This window comes from Gobius niger (assembly GCF_951799975.1).
Source record: "Gobius niger genome assembly, chromosome: 13".
Classification (NCBI taxonomy): Eukaryota; Metazoa; Chordata; class Actinopteri; order Gobiiformes; family Gobiidae; genus Gobius; species Gobius niger.
The window spans coordinates 24,539,978-24,564,593 of record NC_136864.1 but is presented as its reverse complement, the minus strand read 5'-3'; the positions used below and the strand labels follow the sequence as shown (position 1 = coordinate 24,564,593).

At 40.7% G+C, this 24,616-nt stretch overlaps 1 protein-coding gene across 2 annotated transcripts in view; it reads right to left on the bottom strand.

The window, feature by feature from the left end:
• Positions 1–24,616, bottom strand: part of asic1c (acid-sensing (proton-gated) ion channel 1c) — a 140,473-nt gene that overhangs the window by 55,208 nt on the left and 60,649 nt on the right. The window contains exon 1 of one of the 2 annotated variants that reach the window (XM_079569173.1): positions 2,536–3,104. The exons of the other annotated variant lie outside the window; for it this stretch is intronic. Coding sequence (XP_079425299.1) covers positions 2,536–3,060 — 525 coding nt within the window. The 5' untranslated portion in view covers positions 3,061–3,104. Of the gene's footprint in view, positions 1–2,535; positions 3,105–24,616 lie in introns of those variants that run through there. 2 annotated transcript variants of the gene reach the window in all.

Below are 24,616 nucleotides of genomic sequence, written 5' to 3'. Positions count from 1 at the left end.
TTTCCCAGCGCTAATGTAAATATTGTCTGCATTGCTAAACCCAAAGCCACCATTTGTGGTACAGTTCAGAACCATCGAAACACTTCGCACTGAAACTGCATCAACAATTGCACATCCTGCTTTCACCGAGGGTACGTAGCCAGCTAATGTTTGTGTTATTATGCATCTTCAGTCATGCTATTTCAACGTTGCCAAAGTGTATAATGGCTATTCATTCCAGAACATCTCCAGCCTCAGTCAGAATGGCAGGCCGACGAGGGCTATCCAGGCAGTCCCATGAATCTTTAATGAGTCGCCTCTATACTTAGGCCCGCAGAGCATCTCCAGTTTCTGACATTTAGCTGAAATCCACCCTTTGACTGTGGCCATGAGAAAATCCAAGGTCACCTGATAGATTGCTGCCATATCAAATCTGCCGCGAGTTTGTCATCGGGATTTGTGAGCCAGCTTTAACAAGACTCCAGACTAAAAAAAACAATGCGTCTATATACCGTATAAGGATATAGTATAGCCTAGGTTTGTTTGAGTGTGTCAGATTGGATTAACTGTTTTGTTTGCCTGTTAGCAAGACAATAACAAAAAAAAAAGATTACTAAGTATCTGTGAATGTACTGCTGCAAAGGAAGGTCAATAACGTAAAAATCCTAGACACGCCTTTAGCTAGGATCTGAGCCTGTTCTTACAAATGTATACTTCTGCTAGCCAACGGCTTAACGGATCTGTTTGAATTGAGCCAGTTTCATGGCATTTATATAATTCCTGTGGTTTCTTCATCATTAACATAATATATGACGATGTTTAGAGGCCATTGGGTGTGTATCTGACCCCAAATATAGCATTAGCTAAATAGTAGCCTCTTAGCATTTAGCTCAGAGGTCACACTTATCTAAAGTAAAATCTCCAAAGGTCTGTACATTCATTAATGATTTCAAAATAGGCTTTGACATCCCCTAAATGTCATCGACGGGTTGACAACAGCTGAAGACATCTGGATCTTTCATACAATAATTTGGGATGTTTCATTACTTAATGCTAACGGCAATAAGAAGGATCGAACGCCGCTTCTTTTTTTGTTTATTTCTATGGCCAAAAAATATTAGTGCTGCGCTACAGTCGCTGAAGAGTAAACAGAACCATTAAAAGTGGATTCATTAGTATTGATTTGTACCCCTTAAACTCTAGAAGGCAACTTAAGATTTATATGCCTGGTGTATGTGGTGTTTTGAGATAATACAGTGTTGGTAATGGAGAGAAAATTCATCCGCAAAGATTTTGAATTCTTATTAGTCAGCAATACACGGCGCTTCATGTTTGTGCCAACATCTTAATTGAGATCGCTTTTAAGGTTGACAAGTCGTGGTCGTGCTGTAAAACCGAAGCAACACTCTATGATGTAATTACATAAATCACGGCTTCTCGTTCACCGTGACATGCTCTCAAACAATCTATGCTTCGTTCCCATCACGGGTACTAGTCTTTCATCACACAAATCAATGGTCCATTTTATCGAAACACAATCCTTCCCCCTGTCTCTGCCGCAGCCCGATTGGGTTCCAGAGAAAATTCGCTGATGTGATTTCACGCCTTTGTCGAGAGACTTGAATTCGGACTAAATTAGGTTAAAGGCAAAACAAATAAAAGCGTGTAACTGGGTGTTTTGTTTAATTATGCATGTCTCTGATTGACTGAGGCAGACAAATGACTGGAACATTAGACATCATCGCTGCTAAAGAAGCAATCGCATTCCTCAAGTAATTCCTAAAAACAGTCCAATTCGGCGGAGGCTGTTGAAAACACCATATGTCTGCTTCATAATGTATGATGCGTGATGTCAGAGGAGATTTGCGGAGCCATATGGCACAAATCTGAGCACCCTTTTACCAAAGTAACCGCACTTGTGAGAAGGATGACAATGAATCGGTGATCAATTCCCCGACAAAGAGATGGCGTATCTGACACAGCGCAAACGGTGGGACCTTTGGCGGAGACGAGCGGTCTTCATTGTGTTTGGCTGCGGCTCTTGTAAACAAAGATAACGCGTATTAGTATTCCTCGGCAATGTTTCCTGTCTTCCGCTGGCAAACACGTACAAGTACAAATGGATTGTAGCAAGAGATGGCAATACTATTTCACTATATAGTTCATAATACAGTGAAAGGGTTCTATAAATATTCTCAGCTTTTTTGTGCCTGTTTGCTGACTCATTCTGTGTTGCTGTGTACAAGATTCTGGCCAATCGAGAACAGGGATTCTAAACAGCCTCTGGTTCTCATTTAATTCATTCATTTTCATTTATTTTAAGCAAATAGTGTGAGAAGGACAAAACAGACGCATCCTCAATTCAATATTTAACTGATAATAAACAATGATAAAGTCATTACAGGCCAAAAAATACATTATTAAAACACTACTATGTCTGTTTCTCAGAGTAATCAACAACATTAATGTAATAATGTATGCAACAAATACTAGGCCACTTTTTGAGTCACCATCCACGATATTGGCGTCAATCCTCCATAAAGAAAAACTACTCACAGTGGTGAAGTTCTCCGGGCCGCAATCTTTCCCCCGATATTTGCAGTCCAGCAACATTTCCTCAATATTGTGACTCGTTCGCTGCACAAACTCCAGCATGTTAAACGTCTTGCTCGGGAAGAACTTGGTGTTGTCGGAGGGTTGCCCTATCGCGGCCATGAAGTCGTCGAAGTCTCCCTGCTCCACGCCCAAGAGCCCGGCCATCCAAAACAGATCGTTCCGACGGATTTGCGACTTGCGAAAGCTGTTGTAGTTGCAGAGGGTGATGGCCGGGAAGTACATCTCGGGGCTGTCCATCTCGTCCAGGATGGTGACATGAGGGTACTGGTAGTATTCAATGACGCGGTCGGCGACTTGCAGCAGGAAGATGGACAGAGAGGAGCTGAAGGCTGCGGCCCACAGCAGGCGCCGAAGGGTCACCCCGCCCGGCAAAAAGATGTGGCTGAGACCGTGGAGGGTGCAGTTGGCCCCGAAAACGGTGATGTCGGAAGGGGGACGGGGGGCTTCTTCCTCCGGGACTCCCATCCTTTCGTGGATGCCGAAGAGTTTGCGCGAAAAAGGTGCTGAGAGAGGTCCGACAGCGGAGGTGGCCTCGGGACTAATGGCGCTAGCTTTAGAAGACCTCGCGGATGAGGGAGGGCGCACCAGACAGGGTTCAGTTTCAGGTTCACACCCAGGGGACGGGAAGGGGATGGTTATCTGCAGTGGAGAGGTAGGCAAGGAGTTTGGATCAACCAATCCGGTTCAGAGAGGGCGTTCAAAAGATCAAGTTGCTTTAGGGAAGAAGAGATTTGTCCAAGGGATGTGAACGTTTAGTTATTTTATTTCATTCAGCCCACAGAAGCTACAGACCAGAAAACTTACATGCCTGTTCTATTATTCTTTGAAAATATATTGTATTATTATTGTTAAGGCAAGACCCGGCAGCTGAAAAACACAGTGGTCAGTGTCCCTCATGTTTCCCACTCGCATTCATTCTCAGATATTAACCTGTTTGGTATGTCGCACAAAGGGTGATTGAGATGATGATGTAATCCAAATATGGTCATTTCCTTTCTGGGAAACAGGCCATTTTCTCAAAATTAGGTTTTCTTTGTACCATTAGCTCATGCACATCATCTGTAAGACATTTTAAAGGAATTGACAGAAATTTTTCACATTTTTAGAGTACTTTGAACAGGCCTCTGAGCTCTGATTTGTGTAATAATGTTTCTCAAAATCATCTTGGAGGCCAGAGGTTCTACTGGAGGGCTGGATTTGGCCCCGGGCCCTGTGCCAGCGATTCCAAACTTTCCAGTCTTGCACTTGACAATACTTCGAAGGATTTTGCAGAGGAATTTTTACATCTTATTCCCAGCCTGATTTATTGAGCTTTGAGGTGAATAATAACAAGGTGAAATTTTAATTTCCATAGGCTATCTTATCTTACTTGTAAATAGCTTATCGATCTATCCAAACCCCTCTTAGTAACTAATACATCACAATATAGAACCCTTTGATCCATTATTTGCATTATATATACAAAGTGTTATGTGAAAAATGCTTTATTTTTTCATATATAATTGACAGAATACATTGGAATACATTTTATTTCCACATTTAAATCAGTAATCCACAACAAAAGAAAATGTTACCTCTAATTTGTTTTCCCTATTCACATGTGTCTCGCCTAAATCTATGTTTCATATTTCATCATTGTGCCCACAGATACATTTTGTACCCATAAACACAAGCAAACTTTTCATTAACGCCTGCAGTGAGTGATCATCCCATTTAGTAGGCTGAAAAAACTAACCCTGTTTGATCTATTTTGCAAATTAGAGGGGAAAAAGGGCTGTCTATTTTTACCAACTCACCCACCCGAAAACACAAGCCATTAACAGCGCCGAACACCCCCAGATATTGCTTAAGGACAATTTTGCTAAGAGGTTCTGAAAAAAGAGGCTCTGTTTTGTTTATCAGGTTTTTTTTGTTTTTGGCTTAATAGAAAAGTTCAAAGCTAAAGCCGTTATTAAAAGGTAGCCTTCACTACCAGGACAGAGCAGAAAAGGTTCCTCAAAAACAAACTGACTTTAGCTCTGAAGCTTTCCATGTTGGCTGAAAAAGCGCAAATTAGAAAGCTGGAGAGCACTTGATATTTGGGGTCTGTGAATAGCTGACATTTTACAGATGCCAAATGTCACCAATTCCCAATTAGTGCCACATTTAATCTCAAAAACATGCCCCGAACATTGCTGCCGTGTTTGACCAGCCCATGCAGAGAAGACTTCTTGGGATGAACAATAGAGAAATGGCTATAGGGAGAAAGGAAATTGTAAAACTTCCGCACAAAGTTTTAAACTATCAGGATGTGCTTACGAAACTTGTTTAAAAAAATCGATCAATACACATCCCCACATTTTTCAGCAGACGTTCCCTTGTATTCTGCTGCAGTCTCCCTATCATGTGTTTTGTAACAGCATCTATTATTAATGTGCTCCCCGCATATGTCTGGGCTCATCGATGGAGCTGTATATTCTTCTCGCGCTTGCCTGCAGGTTTATTCGAGGCCACTGTGATAAGCATCTGTCACCATTCAAATTGATTTGCGCAGAGGGACGGCAGCTTAAAATCAAAGTAGATGGGTCACATGATGTTCAAAGTGACCGCTGCTGAAGGGACTGAGCCTCGTAGGTGCTTGTCTTAACAGGCACGGACAAGTTTCACTTTTCATCTGAGGGTTCGTCAATCTGGACATGATGACATTAGGGTACTTTTTAATTAACATTTCCTCGTGCATTCCTGTGTAGGTGTTATGTCTATGTACTGTATGGGTGTGTATATGTAGCTGGAGACATAAATGCTTCAACTAAATGTATGTGGCAAGCCTAAAGCTTTCTTTTTAGAGCTGAACCTCTGTTAACATCATCATTTACAAACAGTAATGAAAAGAAATCCCTTCATTTTAGTCAGAAGTGAACATCCAGTAAATAGGAAAGACGTCTCATTCTTCAAACCACAAATACTTTTAATAAATATCCGTTTGCATTTTCTACATACAACATGACCTTTTAGCAAGTTACAAGATTCATTCAAATTCCTATGAATGTGCTCTCTCTGGACCAGCCTGTTCTATCCTGTTCCCTTTACCTTATCATTACTGCTCCCCTCTCATCCCTGCCTTGTGCCAAAACCACTGCAAACTTATTCCACATCCTGTCCCTCTCTATCTTGCCTCCCCTCTGCTTCCCCTCAGGCAAGAGACTAAACTCAGCATCTGTAATCCCCAATATGTGCAGCAAACTGTATGTTTTATTGATACAGCCATGGGCTGCAGTGTGTTGCTTTTCTGATATTACATCCTGCAAGCCTGGCTCACCTCAAAACAAAAACAGAGCCAGCTGCAGTGAAGCAGTTATAAAAGTGACCTTTAGCCGAACGAGTTAATTATGTGTTTGCATTAGCTCTGAAGTAGACACTTTATCATAAAACAATGTGGGGGGAAACAGAAGCTGCGAGATAGTGTATAATGATATCTCTGAGCAACAAGCAAAAAGCCTTATTTTGTATGCAAAAAGCACTAGTCCAGCATTAATGAGCACAGAATGGCCAAGATAATTATGTGACAAAACTTCAATATTGTCCCCATGCCTAACTGACTCTTTTAGATGCAGCTCTCAAGCCCTAAGCACAGCCCACCTCTGTAAACATATTTTAAAAAGGGGAATATTAAGCAAAATCAACTTTTTGCAGCTTTTTACAATGTTACAATGTTGTCATTAATAGCTGCACCTGTGTTTTAACCCACTCGCGCAGCTATGAGTGATCTTTGAATCTTCTCCCGTGGCTATTCTTACAAAACGCTCCTAAGGTCCTACATGTATCCATGAGGATTGCTAAGCTTAATCCTTTCATTGTGAAGTAAAAACAGTCACCATAGCTTCACTACAGCCACACGGGCAACATGGACTACATGTTGTTTTCTTTATTTGATTATTTTTCTACTCTATATTGAAACAGCTGCAACAAGGAAGGGGAAGGGGTGACAGGGTCTAATGGGGAGATCAGGAAGTAAAACTAATGGATGTTTTGTTTTTAATCAATATTTTTTTCCAGCCAACAAAGTGTAAGATAGAGATAAGATATACTAAATGAAGCTTCTGTGCAATTTCAACCTGGAAGACATTCCAGCTGCATTCATTCACCTCATCACCGGCAACTCTCTCCAATCATCCAATCAGAGACTCGGCTCAGGATCCCCTTTTTCAAGCTCCCTGGTGAATCACTCAGCCGTTTGCCAGACGTGCTACGACCCTCCTCCACCCCTTTCTCCGCCTGGCCTCTCCTCGGCTCTGCTCGTCGTCGACTGGCCAACCCAGATCTCCTCTTCTACCACCACCAGGGTCCAGGCTTGGGGAACATTCTCGCTATCATTCATCAATGCCGTGCAATCGTTCGTTCAATCTCCCGCCGGGGTCTGAGCCCCAATAATGATTCATGTTCTTCAATAAAACACTCATACCGCCATTCTGTCTCTGTGAATCTTTCCAGGTTGAAATACCTTCAAAACTGCAACGTTTTGGTTGGATGGTTTTAAGTTCAAAGATGTTTTAGGCACAATTTGTATATTCATATAGAACACTTCAACTTGGATTCCACTGGAAACAATACTAAGTGACTTGGACTCAAATATGCACAAAAAACGGAGATGGACTATTATGCTGTTGTGACAAATGAAGTGACTTGCAGATAGAAAACAACAACATTTACTCTCAATGAAAGCCACCTGTCCATTCAGTTCTCTCTTTGTTGCTGTGTGGAAGTCGTCAGAGCACTTTTCTGTAAGTAATAGGTGCACTCTCAGCTCTCAATCAATACACTGGACTTTTCCCACCACTCGCTGTAAGTAACGTGGGCTGGTTAATGCACTGCCCCAGTAGATCAGCCATTCAGTACAACTGCTGCAGTGTGGCTTTGAAAACATACTGTGAGATTAGGAAGTGTGGCCAGGATACTGATGACTGCAGAGGCTCTGGGCTGTCGAGTGTGGATACTTGTATAAAGTTGAGGAACTATATACACAGTCATAATACTAAAAAGGATCAATGGCACTTTTTTGAGCTGTGTTAAAACTTTGTAACTATGAGAATACTCTACTTTTTACTTGTTACAAATGTTTAATTCCAAAGGTTAAAATCAGTTGGGTTTTAAAACACTGAACTTTGTCTAAATTTGTCCTCAGTAAGACACAAGGAACGTCCGTTTTTATGCCTTTCCAAAATCAAGAGCGTGACAAGGAGCCAAGTGGAAAAGTGCTGAACTGACATAACAGTGTAATGACACGTAGCACATCAATGAGCCTGTCAGAGATAAAGATGCAAATAAACTTATTAAAATGCATAGAGCGTGACGAAGGCATCCCAGATGCTTCTCAAGATGACATTTCTGGGCACAGCACAGCAACAGAAGTTTTGTACAAAGTGACACACACAAAAAAGTCAATTTTTAATCTGATCACAAAGACTGCATTTGGCTTCAAGTCCCTCTGAGTTCAAGTAGGGGCTGTGACCTATGAACCAGAAATAATACATTTATTATCAGTTCCACAAGCTGAACGCGGCACAAAAGACAAAGGGAGTGGGTTTGTTAGATGTAAAGAAGATGTAGTCGTAGAGAGATGATAAACCTCTGAACATCTACATGAAGACGTGAACCAAGCTTTTGTTTTGCAGTGGATCTGATGCAGCGATCGAATCGCTCACTCAAAAAACACTTCCGCTTTATAAAGATCAATACCAGAGTGGAGCAGTGAGTTAGAGCTTAAAGGAATAGGCCACCGTTTTTACATACTGAGATATGTTCCTACCTTAGCTTTGACGAGTTCTTTAGGACCTGTCTGATCTTCACCCGTGCCTTCAATCACGTAAACACAGCGCAAACGGCGTTAGCATTTAGCCTCTCCCTCTCTCCACTATAGCTTCAAACAAGGTCAAGATAGAAGCTACCAAGCTCTTCCACGTTTTCCCTATTGAAATATGGTTACGTGAAGTGTTACACTACAAAGTATAATTACACAAAATTAAACAATGTGGATTTTCCAAGCGGATAAAAAGGGGAACTATATTGTAAGGCGTAATAATACCAGGAATAGTTCAGCATCTGCACAGTAAAGTGAAGATATTACTGCGCAAATTCCTTTAACATTACTACAGTACACAATTCTGCTTTTCAATTTTATACATCAGCAAACATAGAAGAGCTCAGTTTTGTCAGAATACCGTCATTGCAAAGTTACCCTTGATTTCAGTCAGTGGCGCAAGTTTCTTTTAGACTTAAATTAAGAAAAGATCTCATCGCACTCAAAAGAAGATAAAAAATATCTTTATTTACTTGCAAAAAGATTGGTGTAGATGTTTTTTTCATAATATAAAGAGGAGAAATATGCCTTTTGCGGGTATTTGGTAATTTAATCAAATACATTATTTCACAATCTTACCCTTTGTTGGTTAGAATATTATAATACATATTGATCTAAAACAGCGAAAACAAAAATATCCAGTAATTTCACTGATCCTGTGTGGGAACTAAAATAATCACTCGGCCCGCTGTAGTGACACTATGACGAGTGGTTTTACTTTGTGATGAGAGGATGAAGCTTAGCAACAGATCGAGAGGTGAGGAAATTATTTCCTTGATACGTCAGAACTGAGGAGGAGCTGTTTAGGAGAAGGAGTTTTTTAAGAGTTGCTGCCGCGATGCTAAGAGTAAATCCAAAGATTACTGAAAGATGCGCAAGCGGCTCGAAACACAGCTCCTGGTCTGTTTTTGGTAAAAAGCACTAAAAAGACGATTTACTAGCACCACTTTACGTGAAAAAAAAGACAGTTTTCCTGAAATTAGTCACAAAAATCAGGAGCAAATTTACTTATTTCAAGAGACTTATTATACACAGTCTGCTCCCCGTGATCTATCCATAGAACACTTCCTATGAGAAATCATCATTTTCTGTGGAGGACCAACCATTTTCTCCCGTAACAACCTTGGATGTGCCTATAAAAGCCCAACACCATGATTTTCAAGGCTTCTCTCATTCCCAGCACTCACGAGAAGGCTGTCTGAAGCTTATCACTCTCCCTCATATTGACCGTGCAGCTGTTGGCGGTTGCTCAGCTCACGCCCATTGGCCGCAGTGTGAATATAAATCTTTCAGATAGATCACAAACTCTCATTTGAGAAGAAAGCCTAATATTCCCAACAGAAGCATTTATCAGAGCGAAGGGGAAATGGAGCGGTGCTTAGAGACTGTTGGCTCAGAGCTCTCGCCGGATATTTATCTCAGTGGAAAAAGTATATGTGGCCAAAATAAGCACACCTGTCCGTGTCCGCGCGCAGCGAAGTGTCAGTGTAGCAGCAGCAGCAGCGAGGCGCCTCACTCGGCTCAGACTCACTGGAACCCGACACTTTAAGAGCTGTTAGGAGGCACACAAAATCCAGCAACCAACAATACTCAGAGAAAATATTACGGCGAAGGTTTTCAAAATCATGGCCCAAAGCGTTTTTTGGATTGCTTTGACACAACAGTTCACGTATGGGACGCATAAACCGCGACTCTCTTGCCAAAATCACAACAATAATGCATTCTTGACAATATTCTGTTTCTGTACTGAATTAAATGTTGACATATACCTCCCATGTGAGCCTTACACAGTAATGAACAGAAAGCAGGAGGAAAAGATATATTCATTTTCAAACAAATGCGTGTTATCCAAGTGTTATCACCGTGTTTTGAACCGAGAGGATCTTTTTCCTCACGTCATCAGATTTTTTTTAGGTATTCAACTCATTTTTGTAACTTTTTTGTCATTTCTTTCATCACATTTTTATTATTTGTTGTCAAATTTTTGTCATTTTTTTCGTCATTTTTTTAATCAAATTTTTGTCATTTTTTTGTCACATTTTGTCACATTTTTGTAATATTTTGGTCACATTTTTGTCATTTTTTTGTCAAATTTGTATCACATTTTTGTCACATTTTGTCATTTTTTGTCACATTTTTGCCACTTTTTCATCAATTTTTCATCACTTTTTTGCCAATGTTTTCTCACTTTTTTGTCACATTTATATCATTGTTTTCGTCTCAGTTTTGTTGCTATTTTCACAGCTTTTTTCCAGAAGCTTTTGGACTGGGGTAAAGCCAAACTGGAGAAAATGTGCTCGGTTCAGGTGGGAGTTAAGGGATTAACCATAAGGATGGATCAAATATCAAATGGTTTACATTACAGCAACAGAAAAAAGACGGAACAAAACGCATCAAAAATTGTGAAGGAAGTGCTCTCCTTACCTCCTGAATCCATAACACAGCTGATCCCGCAGGCAAAAACCTCTGGCTCCGAGGATGTAGTGATGTTTTTTTCGGCAGAGGTTCGTTTTCAAGGTGAGCGAGGAAAGGAGAAATGTTGGCATTGGCGTTTTAGATCAACATATTTTCTAAAAAAAATGTAAAAAACAAAACAAAACAAAAAAAGTCAGATTAATAGCATAATACCCCCCATTAAAAATGAAAAGTAAAGCATCCATTGCATCCATTTGATTGAATATTCTGCAACAATGAATAAAGCTAAAATAGACTGTACAGTATCATGGCTGAAATGGGGAGGATATTCTTCCACTTGTTCTATTTTTACGCCACATGAAACAGCCACTTCCACTTTAAACTCTCTGCCAACCAGGTCTTTAATGGCAATCACCAGAAACTGGGCCTCTCTCAATGCACATGCAGCTGGCCCTTTGCAGAGAGCAACAAATAATGAGGAAACGTATCCCGGACTGACCCAAAAGCATGAGAATATCTGAATATTAAAATAAAAAAGAGAGAGATCAAGTGTAAAGGAGGACCGTCGCGTGGCCTTGGACTTTCATTCTGCTGCTGCATTGTAATAAGTGGAAGTCTCCCTGATTTGATTTAAAGCGCAGCTCCGCAGTGACAGTTATTCATCCAGCACGCGCGGGGGACTTCATCCGGGCGAGAAAGCAATCACGTGGAGTATAAAGGCACAAGCGCTTCACTGGGAGCACTTCAAAGGGCCTTTCAAAAATTAATTTCTGTCAATCTAAGATGGTAATTAGCTGTAAGTACAGTTAAGGAGGAATTAAAGGTGACTTTATCCCTTCCCATTCAGGGCTCGAGTGGAGACAGTGGAGAGGGGCGCCGTTATCCGAGTCGGCTCGGAAATATCACTGCAAACGACCACTGCAGAGGGCGAGACAAAGTTCGGCTATTCTTTTTTTATATTTGCAGTAGAGACAAGGGCGCTTAAACTTAAAATAATGCGTCTATCTACAATATAAAGCTGAACTGCTCATCGAGAACAGCATTGAGTCATTACAGGTGATGTCACTGCATATCAGCAGCATGGCAACAGAGGCCAAATGAGTGGCAAGTCTGAATTTGTATTAGTTTTTAAAGGGGCTATTTTAGCCATTCCAAAGTTAAGTATAGGCATTTATATGATATATTGTACCTCTACCATTATGGAGCACTCATTTTTGTGATAAATATAAGTGTTTTCTGGAGGTATTTTTCAAACCCGGAAGACAAAACGCTTCGATTCAGTTAACTCCGCCCCCTCTCTCCGCGCATACAACTTTACCGTAATATAAATAAACAACAATAAGTGAAGTTACTTCACGATGCAGTTATATGGAGTTGACATCTGCAACACAGCTTCATAAATGGCTAACACACATGCTAAAATGCTAACACACAAGCTAATATGCTAACACACAAGCTAACCCGCGTTTGGATTGACTCACCCTCTGCTCCATCGCTGTTTACATTATGGGACTCGCGTTGGTTATAAAAGTTAATCCACTTTGATTCTGGCGAAGGTTCCCCAAACATCCATCAGTGACAGTCACAGAAAAACAATATTTTGGTGATAGTCGCTGAATCCCGGAGAAAAAAACAGCTGAGTGGCCTCTTCCTGAAAAGGGTTGAATATAAACTCCTCGTCCTCGTAGCCAAACGCGCTTCTTTTTCTCCGTCCGTGACATGATCGTTAGTTAAGAATAAATAACAGGTGTGTTCAGAGTAGGTAACGAGCTCCATCTTCACAGCTGCAGCGCAAACACGACTGATCTGTTCAGACGCGATGTGTTTGTTTTGGCCACAGCTGACCTGGAAGCACCTTGGGCACATCCTTTTTTTTTTTTTTTTTTTTTTTTTTACTCTTTGTTTCTCTCTTACGACAGAAATAATGAAAAAGCTGTTTTACAAATTAAAATCAGGCCGTAAGCATAGAATTAAGACATTACATTACAGACGTCGAGCACTTCCGTTCCGCTGTGACGACACAACTGAACACTCAGTCGTTCACCAGGAGAGGGAGGAGCAGCTGCTCAGAGAGCAGGATTCAGGAGGATTACTGAGAGCTGCGTGAATGAAGCCACAAACCACTCTGGGGGTGTTTTTGATAAGGAAATAGCATAACAACATGGCTAAAAGCTCCAAAAAGTTGATTTTGCATGATATAGGACCTTTAAGTCAGTCCGGATCATTTAGGATTTTGTTTAGACTAGACTAGCATTAGCACTTTCTACCTCATGTTAAATCAAAGTGATCCTTAAATATAAAATTGTCTCTTGAATGAAGTAGTGAGCTGCCAGTCCGAATCGCAAACAGAATCCGGGCACTATGAGGTCTATCGCGTGGCACTGTATAGTTTAATTAGGAGTTACGGGCTATGGCGGACATTTTAAAACGTGTCTTTTTCACTTATTGCTCACTGTAGGGTACGAGACCGCATTTGACTTTGCAGCACGCTAATAACATGGCATTAGGATGGAAATTGCACGGTTACAAATCTGGGAATGTTCTCGCTGCACTCACATATTTTATGTTGATTGTATCTTTCTGGGGCCCATTGTGCTCTGCGCGGCGCTTTGAAGTTCGGCACATTTATTTCAAACAGCAGCCGCTTACACCCTCCATTCAGGGGAGAAATTGTTTGACACCAACAAAATCATTTCATCGCGGGCCAGTTTGCTGATTTTGACAACAGTTAAGTTCAACAGCTCATTGAATCGCTTGTCATCCGCTGTTATACACACAAATCTCGCAATTCTTTCAGCCGCCATGTTGCTTAACCACAATTATCATTTTATTAAACAATTAGGCACCATACCATCCTACAACCGGCGCTCAACCAGCCGCTTTTAGTCAGAATACAAATCCACTGACTCCCCTTTTTCACATCGACGAACCCTGTTGGAGTGTATTGTTTCTAGATTTATTGTGTGCGTACAAGCCTCAGCAACTACAGCAGAAGCCAAACATTATGAATGGTTGCCATCTTTGCCAAGAGAAAAGTTGGCCAGCAGTTGTAACCTCACATGCCTTTAAGAGTCAAACCTGCACAGATCATAAGCAAACCGCGAGCAAGTGCTAAAATTACCTGATACTTTCTGAAATGTCTATGTTGACCATAGAAAAGGAAATGGTACTAGTATTCTGTGTTATCTTTGGCTGGTTCTAATGATGCGAAACCTCCAGGGATTTCCCCGTCTCAAATCTGCCAAGTGAGGACAATTGTTAACACAACCACAACCGAATCAATGACGCTTCAATGTGCGCCGCTGTCGTACAAATATCAGAATGTTTCTATGAACATATGGGCTCAAGAAAGTCAATTATAATCGTCCTTAACAGAGCCTGTTCCAACAGAATGAGGGAATAATATCACATTGCATCAACTAAATGAGTTCTGACAGTTCAGGATCGCCCTTCAAAATCTGCACTGTACATTTCAATTGCATCCTTTACTTGAAATAAGAAGTAATGGCACAAGATTTAACAAGATTCTGTCCTACTTACCAGGATTTGTCAGTACCCTTTCCCTTCTGCTCTGAGTCTGCAGAACCTGCTGCCAGGTTGTGCGTGCATTTGTGTGTGCGTTTTACATTGTTCAATGTTAAATTATTTGATTTTTTTCACTTTTTTATATCACTGAATTTATTCTTTATTGATTTTGTAAAACTTTGTTAATGGAAATAACAATAAACCATAAATGGCATATTGTTGTAGGAACAAGAATATCCCAGTAACAATTACTAACAAAAATAGCACAGGTTAACCCTGTTTAAGTAATCAGTACAAGGAATTCCAAGTTGTCTAAAAAAAGTTGTACTAAAATGTCTAGTATCTTTAATAATACAGACTGTAAAAGCCTTCTTAATTCTACTAACGTTGTATTAGTAACCATTGCGGTGTTAACCATTTGGTCTGTTGCTGGTTCTATGTCAGTTCTGTTTACTCAGTTGAATGTGTTGACCACGTCTTAAATGCCTCCAGATAATTAACTATATTCCACAAAATCACCTCACAGGCAGGCAAATCAATTCCTTCCGACTGCCATTTCTTATTTCCCAATTATGATCATCTCCCCGGGAATTATCTACATCAAGGTGCAGCAAGTGATAACACGCAAGATTTGATTTCATAGATCGAAATACTACATTACAAGTATCTATTAGATCGAAATTCAAAATCGCAATAAGTATACCATTCCAAGGAAATAAACAGGCCAAGTTTCACATGGAAAAAGTCCAAACATGCTGTAAAGAAAAGAGGAAAACTCATCAAGCAAGAAATGGCGAAATGCGGCTTTTAAAAATAATAAAAAATCATCACTAAGAAGTTTATCCTTGACAACTGGAAAGTTGTTGGCGTAGTTTGAAAAATATGACGTGCAGGGATGATTAAGAGCCTAGTCATAACTGTAAAATAAAGACGGTGACTAATATAAAAGCTACAAAGAGACTAAGGGACATTTTAAACACTTTTGTGAGCAGATCGTTCTGATAAACTGAGGGGTACGAGGGTAAGTTATTTATTTAATTTTCTAATCTAAAAATGATGAAGCTGATGTTTTGGGGCTGTTGGATCTAGGATCAGTCACTTATAGAGAGAAACATACTATGATGTGAAAACCACCAGGGCCGTCGCATTTTAAACCATAACCACAACCAATAAGTTCAGGAACTGGTATTGACTTATATCAGACCGGCACTCCTCTGTTTCAAAGACAATACATTCACACACAGTAATAAATGAATCCACTGTAAAAACCCTTTTTAATTAAATCTCTGAAACGCTTTTCTGCAAAAAATAATGCAATATTTGTAATTGTTGATATATGATAATGACGATATTTTTTGAAACATTTTTAGAGAGAATGGCCCCTATTGACCATCCGCCACGGCGACAGCATACAGCAGCACCATGCTGTTTGCATCTAATTCAGGGGTGGTGAACACGCTGCTCTCTGATTGGCTCTCGAGGCCAATCAGAGTGCAGCTCTTTGCATGACTGGATATGTTTAATACAATGCGGCTCTTTATAAAATAATTGGTACATATTTCCCAAAAACTGTAACAGTCTTTAAGAATCTTGACCAAAAATCCCACCATAGTCCTACAGACCCGGTTTCCCATCTCTACACATGACTGACAGCCCGTATCTCCCTCCTTTTCGAGGCGGCGTGTAAAAGGTGACCGTGCAGCCTCACTCAAAGCGGGATGTAGGTTAAACAACAGTCAGGCAGATTGTGGCACTGGGATCAGCTTCTGTGCTTTTCAAGTTTCTGATTAGCTTACTCTTTATTTGATGAAAGTTGGCCTCATATTCACAGAAAAAGATCAAAATGAAGAAACAGAAAAAACATCAACAGCGTGACATCGTAACGCGGAAATACGCAAAGTCATTGACTTTTCTCTCACATGTGCTGTAACTGTTACAAATGCAACATAAAACAGAATCTCAGATGTCCTGAAGAGGCTCCTGATTAAAGTTTATGAACTGCACCAAGCTGCAGGCACTGAGCGCACAGGCCAGAGGTGAATCCGAGGAGGGGGCTCAGTGGGCAGGGCCCCACATACAAACACACTCATGTCAGTTTATTAAGAGTGTCTTGGCCAGGACACTCTTAAAAAAGAGATTTTTAATCTCAATGAGTTTTATCCTGGATAAATAAAGGACAACTAAAAAAAATTATATAAATTTAGTTCAATCTTGGTGAGGAGTAAAACCATTACATCTAATACAATTATTGACAAAAAGAAAAAGGCCAGGCAAAAAAATAACACAGTTAAGTCACATAATATTTAATCACAATAAACTACCTCCCCTGGATCTCGCGAATGGTCGGTGCCTTTGTGGGTCTTCACAGGATCAAGGTGGAAAATTTGGGCTCTTAGTCTCTGACGAGTTGGCCACCCCTGATCTAACTGATCTGGGGTTCATCCTTCAGCAGGACAATGACCCGACACACAAGCCCAAGTTGTGCCAGAACTACCTTAAAAGAAAAGGAGGTGAGCTTGAAAACATGGAGAGGCCAGCACAGTCTCTTTTTGGAGGTTTTGGAGACTGTGATGTGAACTGAACTGAACAAAAGCAACCGACAAGTGTCACACTAGTGGGAACTTCAGCAACAGAGCTGGGAAGAACCTTGTGAAGTAAATTTGAAAGGTTAATACATTCTGGTGAATAAACCTCTAATATTCATTGTTAATTTTTAATATTCATTGTTTATTTTTTTGCGCCGCTTTGATTTTCTTTGTACATGATACCCCTTTGTTCAATTCTGAAGAAGTATCACAATTATCATCTATATGCTGATGACACCCAGCTTTACTTTCCAGTATAATTTAACAGCGCTGGTTTTTATACAGCAGAAATTAAAAGTTGAAGCCGAAATCTTATGACTGACAGGCTCTGGAGCTCTCTGGAGGCTCGTAGCCGGTCTGCCCGCCTTCTAAGGAACAGGCTTCGAAGGAGGAGACCAGACAGCCATGTTATTTTGACAGGCCACACAGGATCATTACAATGAATGGGGCTGAATGGATAACCAGCAGCCTCTTGTATATTACTGTATCTCTATGATGCTATATATTACCCTACAACAAATGATGTTTAAATAACTGAAAAATGTGTTATTTATTAACAATACAATGTTTAAAGGATTTTTATTATTATTGATTGTTAATCCACACATAAATAAGACAGTAGTAGTAGTGGTAGTAGTAGTAGTAGTAGTAGTAGTAGTAGTAGTAGTAGTAGTAGTAGTAGTAGTAGTAGTAGTAGTAGTAGTAGTAGTAGCAGTAGTAGTAGTAGTAGTAGCAGTAGGAGGACTAGTAGGAGGACTAGTAGGAGTAGGCGGAGGAGCTAGCGGCGGCATGGTAGCACAGCAGTTAGCGCTTGTGCTTCACAGTTAGAAGGTCAGGGTTCAATCCCCGGCCTTAGGGGCCTTTCTGTGTGAAGTTTGCATGTTCTCCCCGTGTTTGAATACAGGCATGAATGAATGCAGTGAGTGAGTGAGCAGTTGGTGGAGGTCAGAGGGGCCGATGGCACAAACTGGTTGCCTCGCTTCCGTGAGTCTACCCCAGGGCAGCTGTGGCTACATTAGCAGTTTACCACCACCGAGTATGGAGTGAATGAATAAAGACTACAGTGCGGCGCTTGGTTAAACTCGGTTATACAGGCTTGAAAAGCGCAATACAAGTGCAAGCCATTATTATTATTATTATTGGCGAATTCCTCATTACGTCAGCCTATAAATGCACATACAACTTGCCCTGAGGCCGATTTCCCCTTGGTTTCCATCTGCAGGCTAGTAGTATATTCATCCATCAAGACCCCAGAAGTATGCGTCAATAGTTATGATCGTATGACATTATTTTGCAGTTCTGAAGTTGTAAAATATACATGTAATAATCATGCACGTAAAGTACCAGGATTTGAGCAAGAGAGCGGCTGAAACCTTAAATTCCACTTCATTACTCCGTTTCTGATTGAGAACACAAGACATTGTAGGAGAGCTTTAAAGGCCAATGGTCCCAGTGCTGACTTTGACAAATGTAGTTCCACTAGATCATTGTCACTAATCATTACACCTAAGCACTATGATCCGCAGAGTCAATATGAAAGGTTTCATCCAAAAGCACTTCATATTACGTAGAGCCAGGCATTTATCCACTCCTAAGCAGCCACACACTCTGCCACATCACGCCAATATAGAATTCATTTAGAAAGTTTCCTACTTTACTGTAGCTAAAAATTGCATTTGGTCGATTAGATGACAACAGGAGGGGAGTTGTTTTGATAGCTGTCTCAGACGGGGTTTGGAAAATGAAGTGCATGAGGAAGGCAGGAGAAATGTGACAGCCCGTTGGAGCTGTCGGGCCCATTCCTCTGGGGAGATTGGCAGAGCAGCCCGTTGAAACACTGGCTGACACCTGCACTGACCGGCAAGCTGCGAGTAGATAAGTCGGCAGATGTGTTTTCTCACTCCCGCAATGTTTGCTCTGAATGGATTCAAAGCATGTGTTGACTTGTTTTCTGACGGCAACAGCCGCGACATTCAGCGGAACAAACAGGTGTACGTGACCAAACTTAATTTTCACAAATATGACTGTTTGTACGGATGTACTGTCCAAATATCGGGTCATTTCAGTATTAACCTCAGAGTGCGACATTTATTACTGTTGAGGCAATGTTATGGAAATGCTTCTCTGCCTGACGAGCCAAAGAAAAAGTTGTCATCTGGTTTGCTGCTCACATGAACCACTGCCCAATCATTTTTTAAACATGATAGACACATAATATATATACATCCACAATGATTTCATAATTATATCATTTTTGGAGTGGTTTGTTGTTACTTGTGCACCTTGACATTTTTTTATTTATTTTTTACCACAGAACATAGAGTAGAAAAAATTAATGTGAATTTGGAGAGGTTACTGCTTAATTTGAGAGTGGATAAAATAGGTGGTCCTGATGAGGCAAGACATTTTGTCTTATTAATGAAAGTCTTCTGATATTTAGCTTGTCTGGAAAATTGATTTTTGTGCTTTTCCTGAGTGGAGAAGTCAGGCCTGTCATTAACCCTGCTCTGTTGTCTTGCTGTCATGTGGGCACAGTTGTACTTAAACAAGTAATTAGCTTCAAGCTTCTTTTTTTCATGAGGGCTTTGTTCTTAATACTTTATGCTGTTGCAATAATACCAAATTAAATACCCAAGCGTTCATAATGCAATACATAATCAAAGTCCATGACACTTTAAACATCGCCATACCCTATAGTTCCAATACTTGAATGCCAAGCTATTTGTGTCCCCAAAGCAGTCAAAAGCCCTACTCCAACCTTGATTTCCAGAGCAGAGCTAGACATAAAAAGTAAGTAAAAATAGTTTCACATTTGAGTTCAACTTTTCCATCTGCTTGGCGCCAGGCGAAAGCAAAGTCAGACTTTTGTCAAGCAAAAAAATATAGTGATGTGGACGCATGAATCCCGAGTGCTCTTTTTAATGTCAGGGGGACTGTCTCGGCAGATTCTGGTCATCCACAAAATATCACAATCACGGAGACATATTCAGAAGTCAGAGCGAGCTTTGACAAGAACAAGTGCAAGTGTTAATCTGAGAAGAGTCGTAAGCATGAGTGATAACCAGACGAAAACATCAGCAGCCTCACTCTTTTGTCAACAATTGTATCCACTTATTTCCTTTGCCCACTTTCCTTACAATGACTGTTGGGAATGCAGTTTTACAATGGAACAATTAGGTTCTCTTGTCTCTAGGCACTATTTACCAGAAAATATGGCCTTTTAATGTGGCATACACCGTTTACTGCCTTGTTTCCCGGGCAGCAATTACCATTTGCTGCGTTATCTATTTGTGTCCATATTATAGTCTTTTGCGAAGCACTACATCTTTATAGCAACACAAATAAATCAGCTTCAGTGCCTAAAGAACAGCCTAATCCCTGTGTTGTTTGGTTATTTACACATTTATATTATCTTGGCTGCTTTGTTAAACTAGGTTGTTACAAAGAGGCAAATTGCGCCCGACACACAAGCTACGCTGAAATGAAATAATCGCAAAGAATCGATGGCACTAAAGTCTCCCGTTTTGCCATTTTATTTCCACAGCATTGGATAGTCTGTCGAAAGGCACAGAGGTGCTGCTGGGCTGCAGGTGTATACAGTGTATAAAGCATTAGAAATTCAATTAAATCGGTCAAGTAAACATGCACTCAGCCACGAATGGTCAAATTAATCCGAGAAAATGCCCGGCAGAGCACCACTACGCGGTTTCCACTCGGGGTCAAAAGAATTAGTTGTTCAATGTGGGATACAAGCGAAAATGGAAAACGGACTTGGGTTGCATAAAAGTGTTATGTGGTGAATCGGCTTTTTACACTGGCTGTACAACTCAGCATATTAACAAACAGTAAACATTCAGACTAATCCAAGTCAGAAAAAGCTTTGTTTAAATCAAAAGATGAAGGCAATCAGTCAAACCTGGAAGAACAACACCTTTCCTTTGGGTAAATTAGAAGCTAATGAAAGACTGCACTTTTGAAATGGTGAAATGGTTAGAAACATACACATTTGACAATAATTTCTAAAAGTTAAATAGTCTGACAGATAATGAGCGCTCTTTCTAGTTGACCTGCATCAGTAAGTGGTCTTCAAACTGTACTTTCTAAATCATGATATTTGTTACATTTGCCACCAGAAAGAGAATGTAATATCGGTAATGTTGGGTTGACGTATATAACAACGACAAGTCACGAGTCCCACGAATCGATCCTCGGCCACGTCACGAATTATCACGAATGTTGGTGGAATTTTATGATTCGGGGCAGTGGTTTCACGCGCCATCACAAATTATTGCAACCTATTACCAAGTGTTACGGTTATTATTGCAATACACACGTTCACGAATATGTCCCGTACTGCTGCAGGCCATTGGGAATAGTTGCGTTCCGTCAGGAATTTGTTCAGAATGTCAAGAATCAGATGATCAGACAAGGTCGTCTGCCGCTCAACTACGCCGACTCATCTGGCCCTTCTGGCTCCAACTCATTCTCCCAAACATCAGGAGGAACAACTTCAGGGCATTACGGAATATACTGATGAAATGGCACAGCTTGGGTTTCAAACAATTTTTAGTCCAAAAGAAAACATTGATACACTCTGAATGCTATTGCACTCAATTACAAATCACCACTAATCACCAAGCGGACACGTGCTGCTGCGAATGGAGAGCGAGTCGTGACCTTTTTTTTTTGGCAGCCAAAAACTTGCTCCACGAATGTCATGACCCGACTCGCTCTGTAATGAACCCTATCAATTGACGGGAAAATTACACTCGTAACGCATCAGGCTTATGTGTGTGAACTCAACTAAGGTTGCAACTCCAAATTCAGCAACGGGCTTCATGCGGTAAAGAAAGTCAATATATATTTTATTTATAAAGAACTGCTGCTTCAGAGAATCCACATGCCACAGTCCATCCACTCAAGCAGGAAGAGACTGACCAACAGGAACTGCGATAGGGGAAAAGTTAATAACACAATCACAGCTCTTCAATTTGGCAGATGACGATCTGATTTTGATCGCCCAGCCCTAGTTTCAGTCAGTTTGGTAGACAAAAAACAAAGTTTGGATGCTGAAGTTCAAACCAGGTCACGCTTTGATTCATTATAGTTAGCTCAATATTGGCCAACATCCTCATTGTACTCACCCCATTAACTCCTTTCTCGCAGCCTTCACCTTTTCGACCATCCAATCCATACTATAAGTGCCAAGTCGGGCTGCCCACTCTCTGGTCAAACAGACCCAAATGACGCTCCAGAGCCAAACCCTTTATTTCAAGGTTTGACTTGTGCACCTGTGCTGCACCCTATTGGGAGAGAGTCTTTTCTTTGAGTACTGTATTTCCTCCCGTAAGCCTTTCCGCAGATAGTGTGAAGCTTCCATTATCTTTGCCTCCTGTTTAACAAGCTCTCCTGTGTGCCTTGGAGCTAGCATTTCTCCTCTGAGTGCCTCAGACCACGCTCATCCGGCTTCTGGGTGAGACCAAACATTTTAGCGTTGCTGCTCAGTAAACGCACTCGCCGACTTAAGTTCAATCCTAATTATATTTTTGAGAAAAGAAGACACTGTCTATATTGCATTTTAACTTTTTTTTCGTCATCCATTTTGTATCTCTCTTGTCTTTGGAGAGCAGCTTGATATGCTATTTGCCCTTACTGAAGAAGCTATACAAATGCATTCTATTATTTTTACAAGAGAGACACTATATAAAATCTTTTCTGGAAATGTTTGTGAAAGTAATGTCAAGCACTAAAGTATTCAAGGAAACACATGCATTCCAGTAGTTTGACGCTAAGTGGACATTTATTGCTCAATAATAGGATCAAAACATTTACCTTTAAAGCCCAGGAGTTATCGAACAGGATGCGTGCGATTTAGTCTGCCGAGTCAGCATCTTTCTGTCGCCGCAGTGTTTGTCTGGCCAACAAATCAGCTGGATTAAGGAGGGAGATTGGATCGAACTTTGTTGGGAAATCTTTTCTTGTTTGTTTTTGAGTTGCGGGGCTAAATAAATTGGGCTGCCTTGCGCTAATTGTGTTACAAGTGTCATGCTTGAGGCGCACTGTTGCATTAACTAGCCAGATTAATGTAACGTTGTGACAGAAAACAAAATAAAAGGCGGTGGAAGCCTCTCTAACTCCCCGAGACTGCCACCACACGGCATTGAAACAGGGAGCTGAGGCATTTTGTTGATGACTCATGTCATGACTCAAGAGCCATAACATCATGCGGCCACGCACTGTGTCGGGCCTGGGGTAGGGCCCGACCGATATCGGGTGATAAGAGGCATTTTATAATATCGGTCGATAAAAATGCCAATACCTCTGGAACTGAAAGCGATAAAAACTCAGAGCTTTAAACTGAGCCATCCCACAACTAGGCCTCAGGGTCGTGAAGAAATAATGCGGTGAAAATCACTCTCAACCTATTTTATACATTTTATATTGTAGACTTTTGTGCATAACTTCGGAACCACAAGAGATAGAGAATCTGCTCCCTTTGAAGTACCTACTTAACATGAATAGGCCATACAGCGCCCCCTGGTGTCAGAGTTCAGCACTGACACATTTAGAAGCATCATACACAGGATTATAGATTAGACATTCTCCACAAATATCATCGGTGCATATCGGGATTAGAAAAAAACCTTCTCAGTCCACATCTTTGAGATATATTTCTATAATTGAAACCTTTACTATATGAATAAATGTTAAACTATTGACAGATAAAACAAAACAAAAAAGCATCAAATTAAATGACTTAAAATAGCAGCCTATATATTGGCTATCGGCCAGGCCAACCCCCTTCATATCAGTATTGGTATCAGACCCCAAAAATCCATATCGGTCAGGCCCTAGTCTGGGGATTGGGATGCTTTAATGTAGACGTTGCTCTTAGCAGGGGGAACAAGGGTAGACAAGAGGAAACCTGAGCAGACAAATACTTGTTTTATTTCTCCTTCAGAAACACAATCTTCACTTCAACCAGAATATGCAGATTTAAGTGCTCATCCGCAAATAGCTATGGGAAAAGTTTATGAATTAGCGACAGCATCGTGCCTTGATTCAAAGCCAGGGAAAAGTGTTGACGGTTTCGAATGAAATGCTTGTGAAATACGCTCATGTAGATCATTTGGCTGCCTGCGAGCTGATGCTCTATCTGTGGCTATGCATTAAAAGGATTTCTACTCCCAGAGCGCCATGTCTGACATTTACTCGGGTCAATTGAAAGATTCATTTGCTCGCGACAGTGAGAGGAAATGTCGCTCGCTAAAGTCACAGAGGAAAAAAAAAGAAAGAAACATTTCAAAGAGTCCTTACAGAGGGAGTTAATAAAGACTGGCAGTAGGTGGCAATGTTTATTAGATCGGACACGTTGATCTGATGCATAGGAGTGTGGGGAAAAGCCTGGTATGTGTAAAAGCTGAAGGTTAATGGAAGTGCTGCTTTGTTAATGCATGAATGAAAATGTATAAATGCATAAACTGAGATATTAAAAGTGTTAGACATATTATGGAATTTATTAGTAATGGTAATCGCTGTTTCTTTCTAGCAAAACATGTACATTGCAAAGTGGTCAGAGCAGAATTAGTCGCTCACATCAGACGAGTTATTAGTTCTGAATACTCATGTTTTTCCTTTAAGCTGTTTACGAACTGAGATT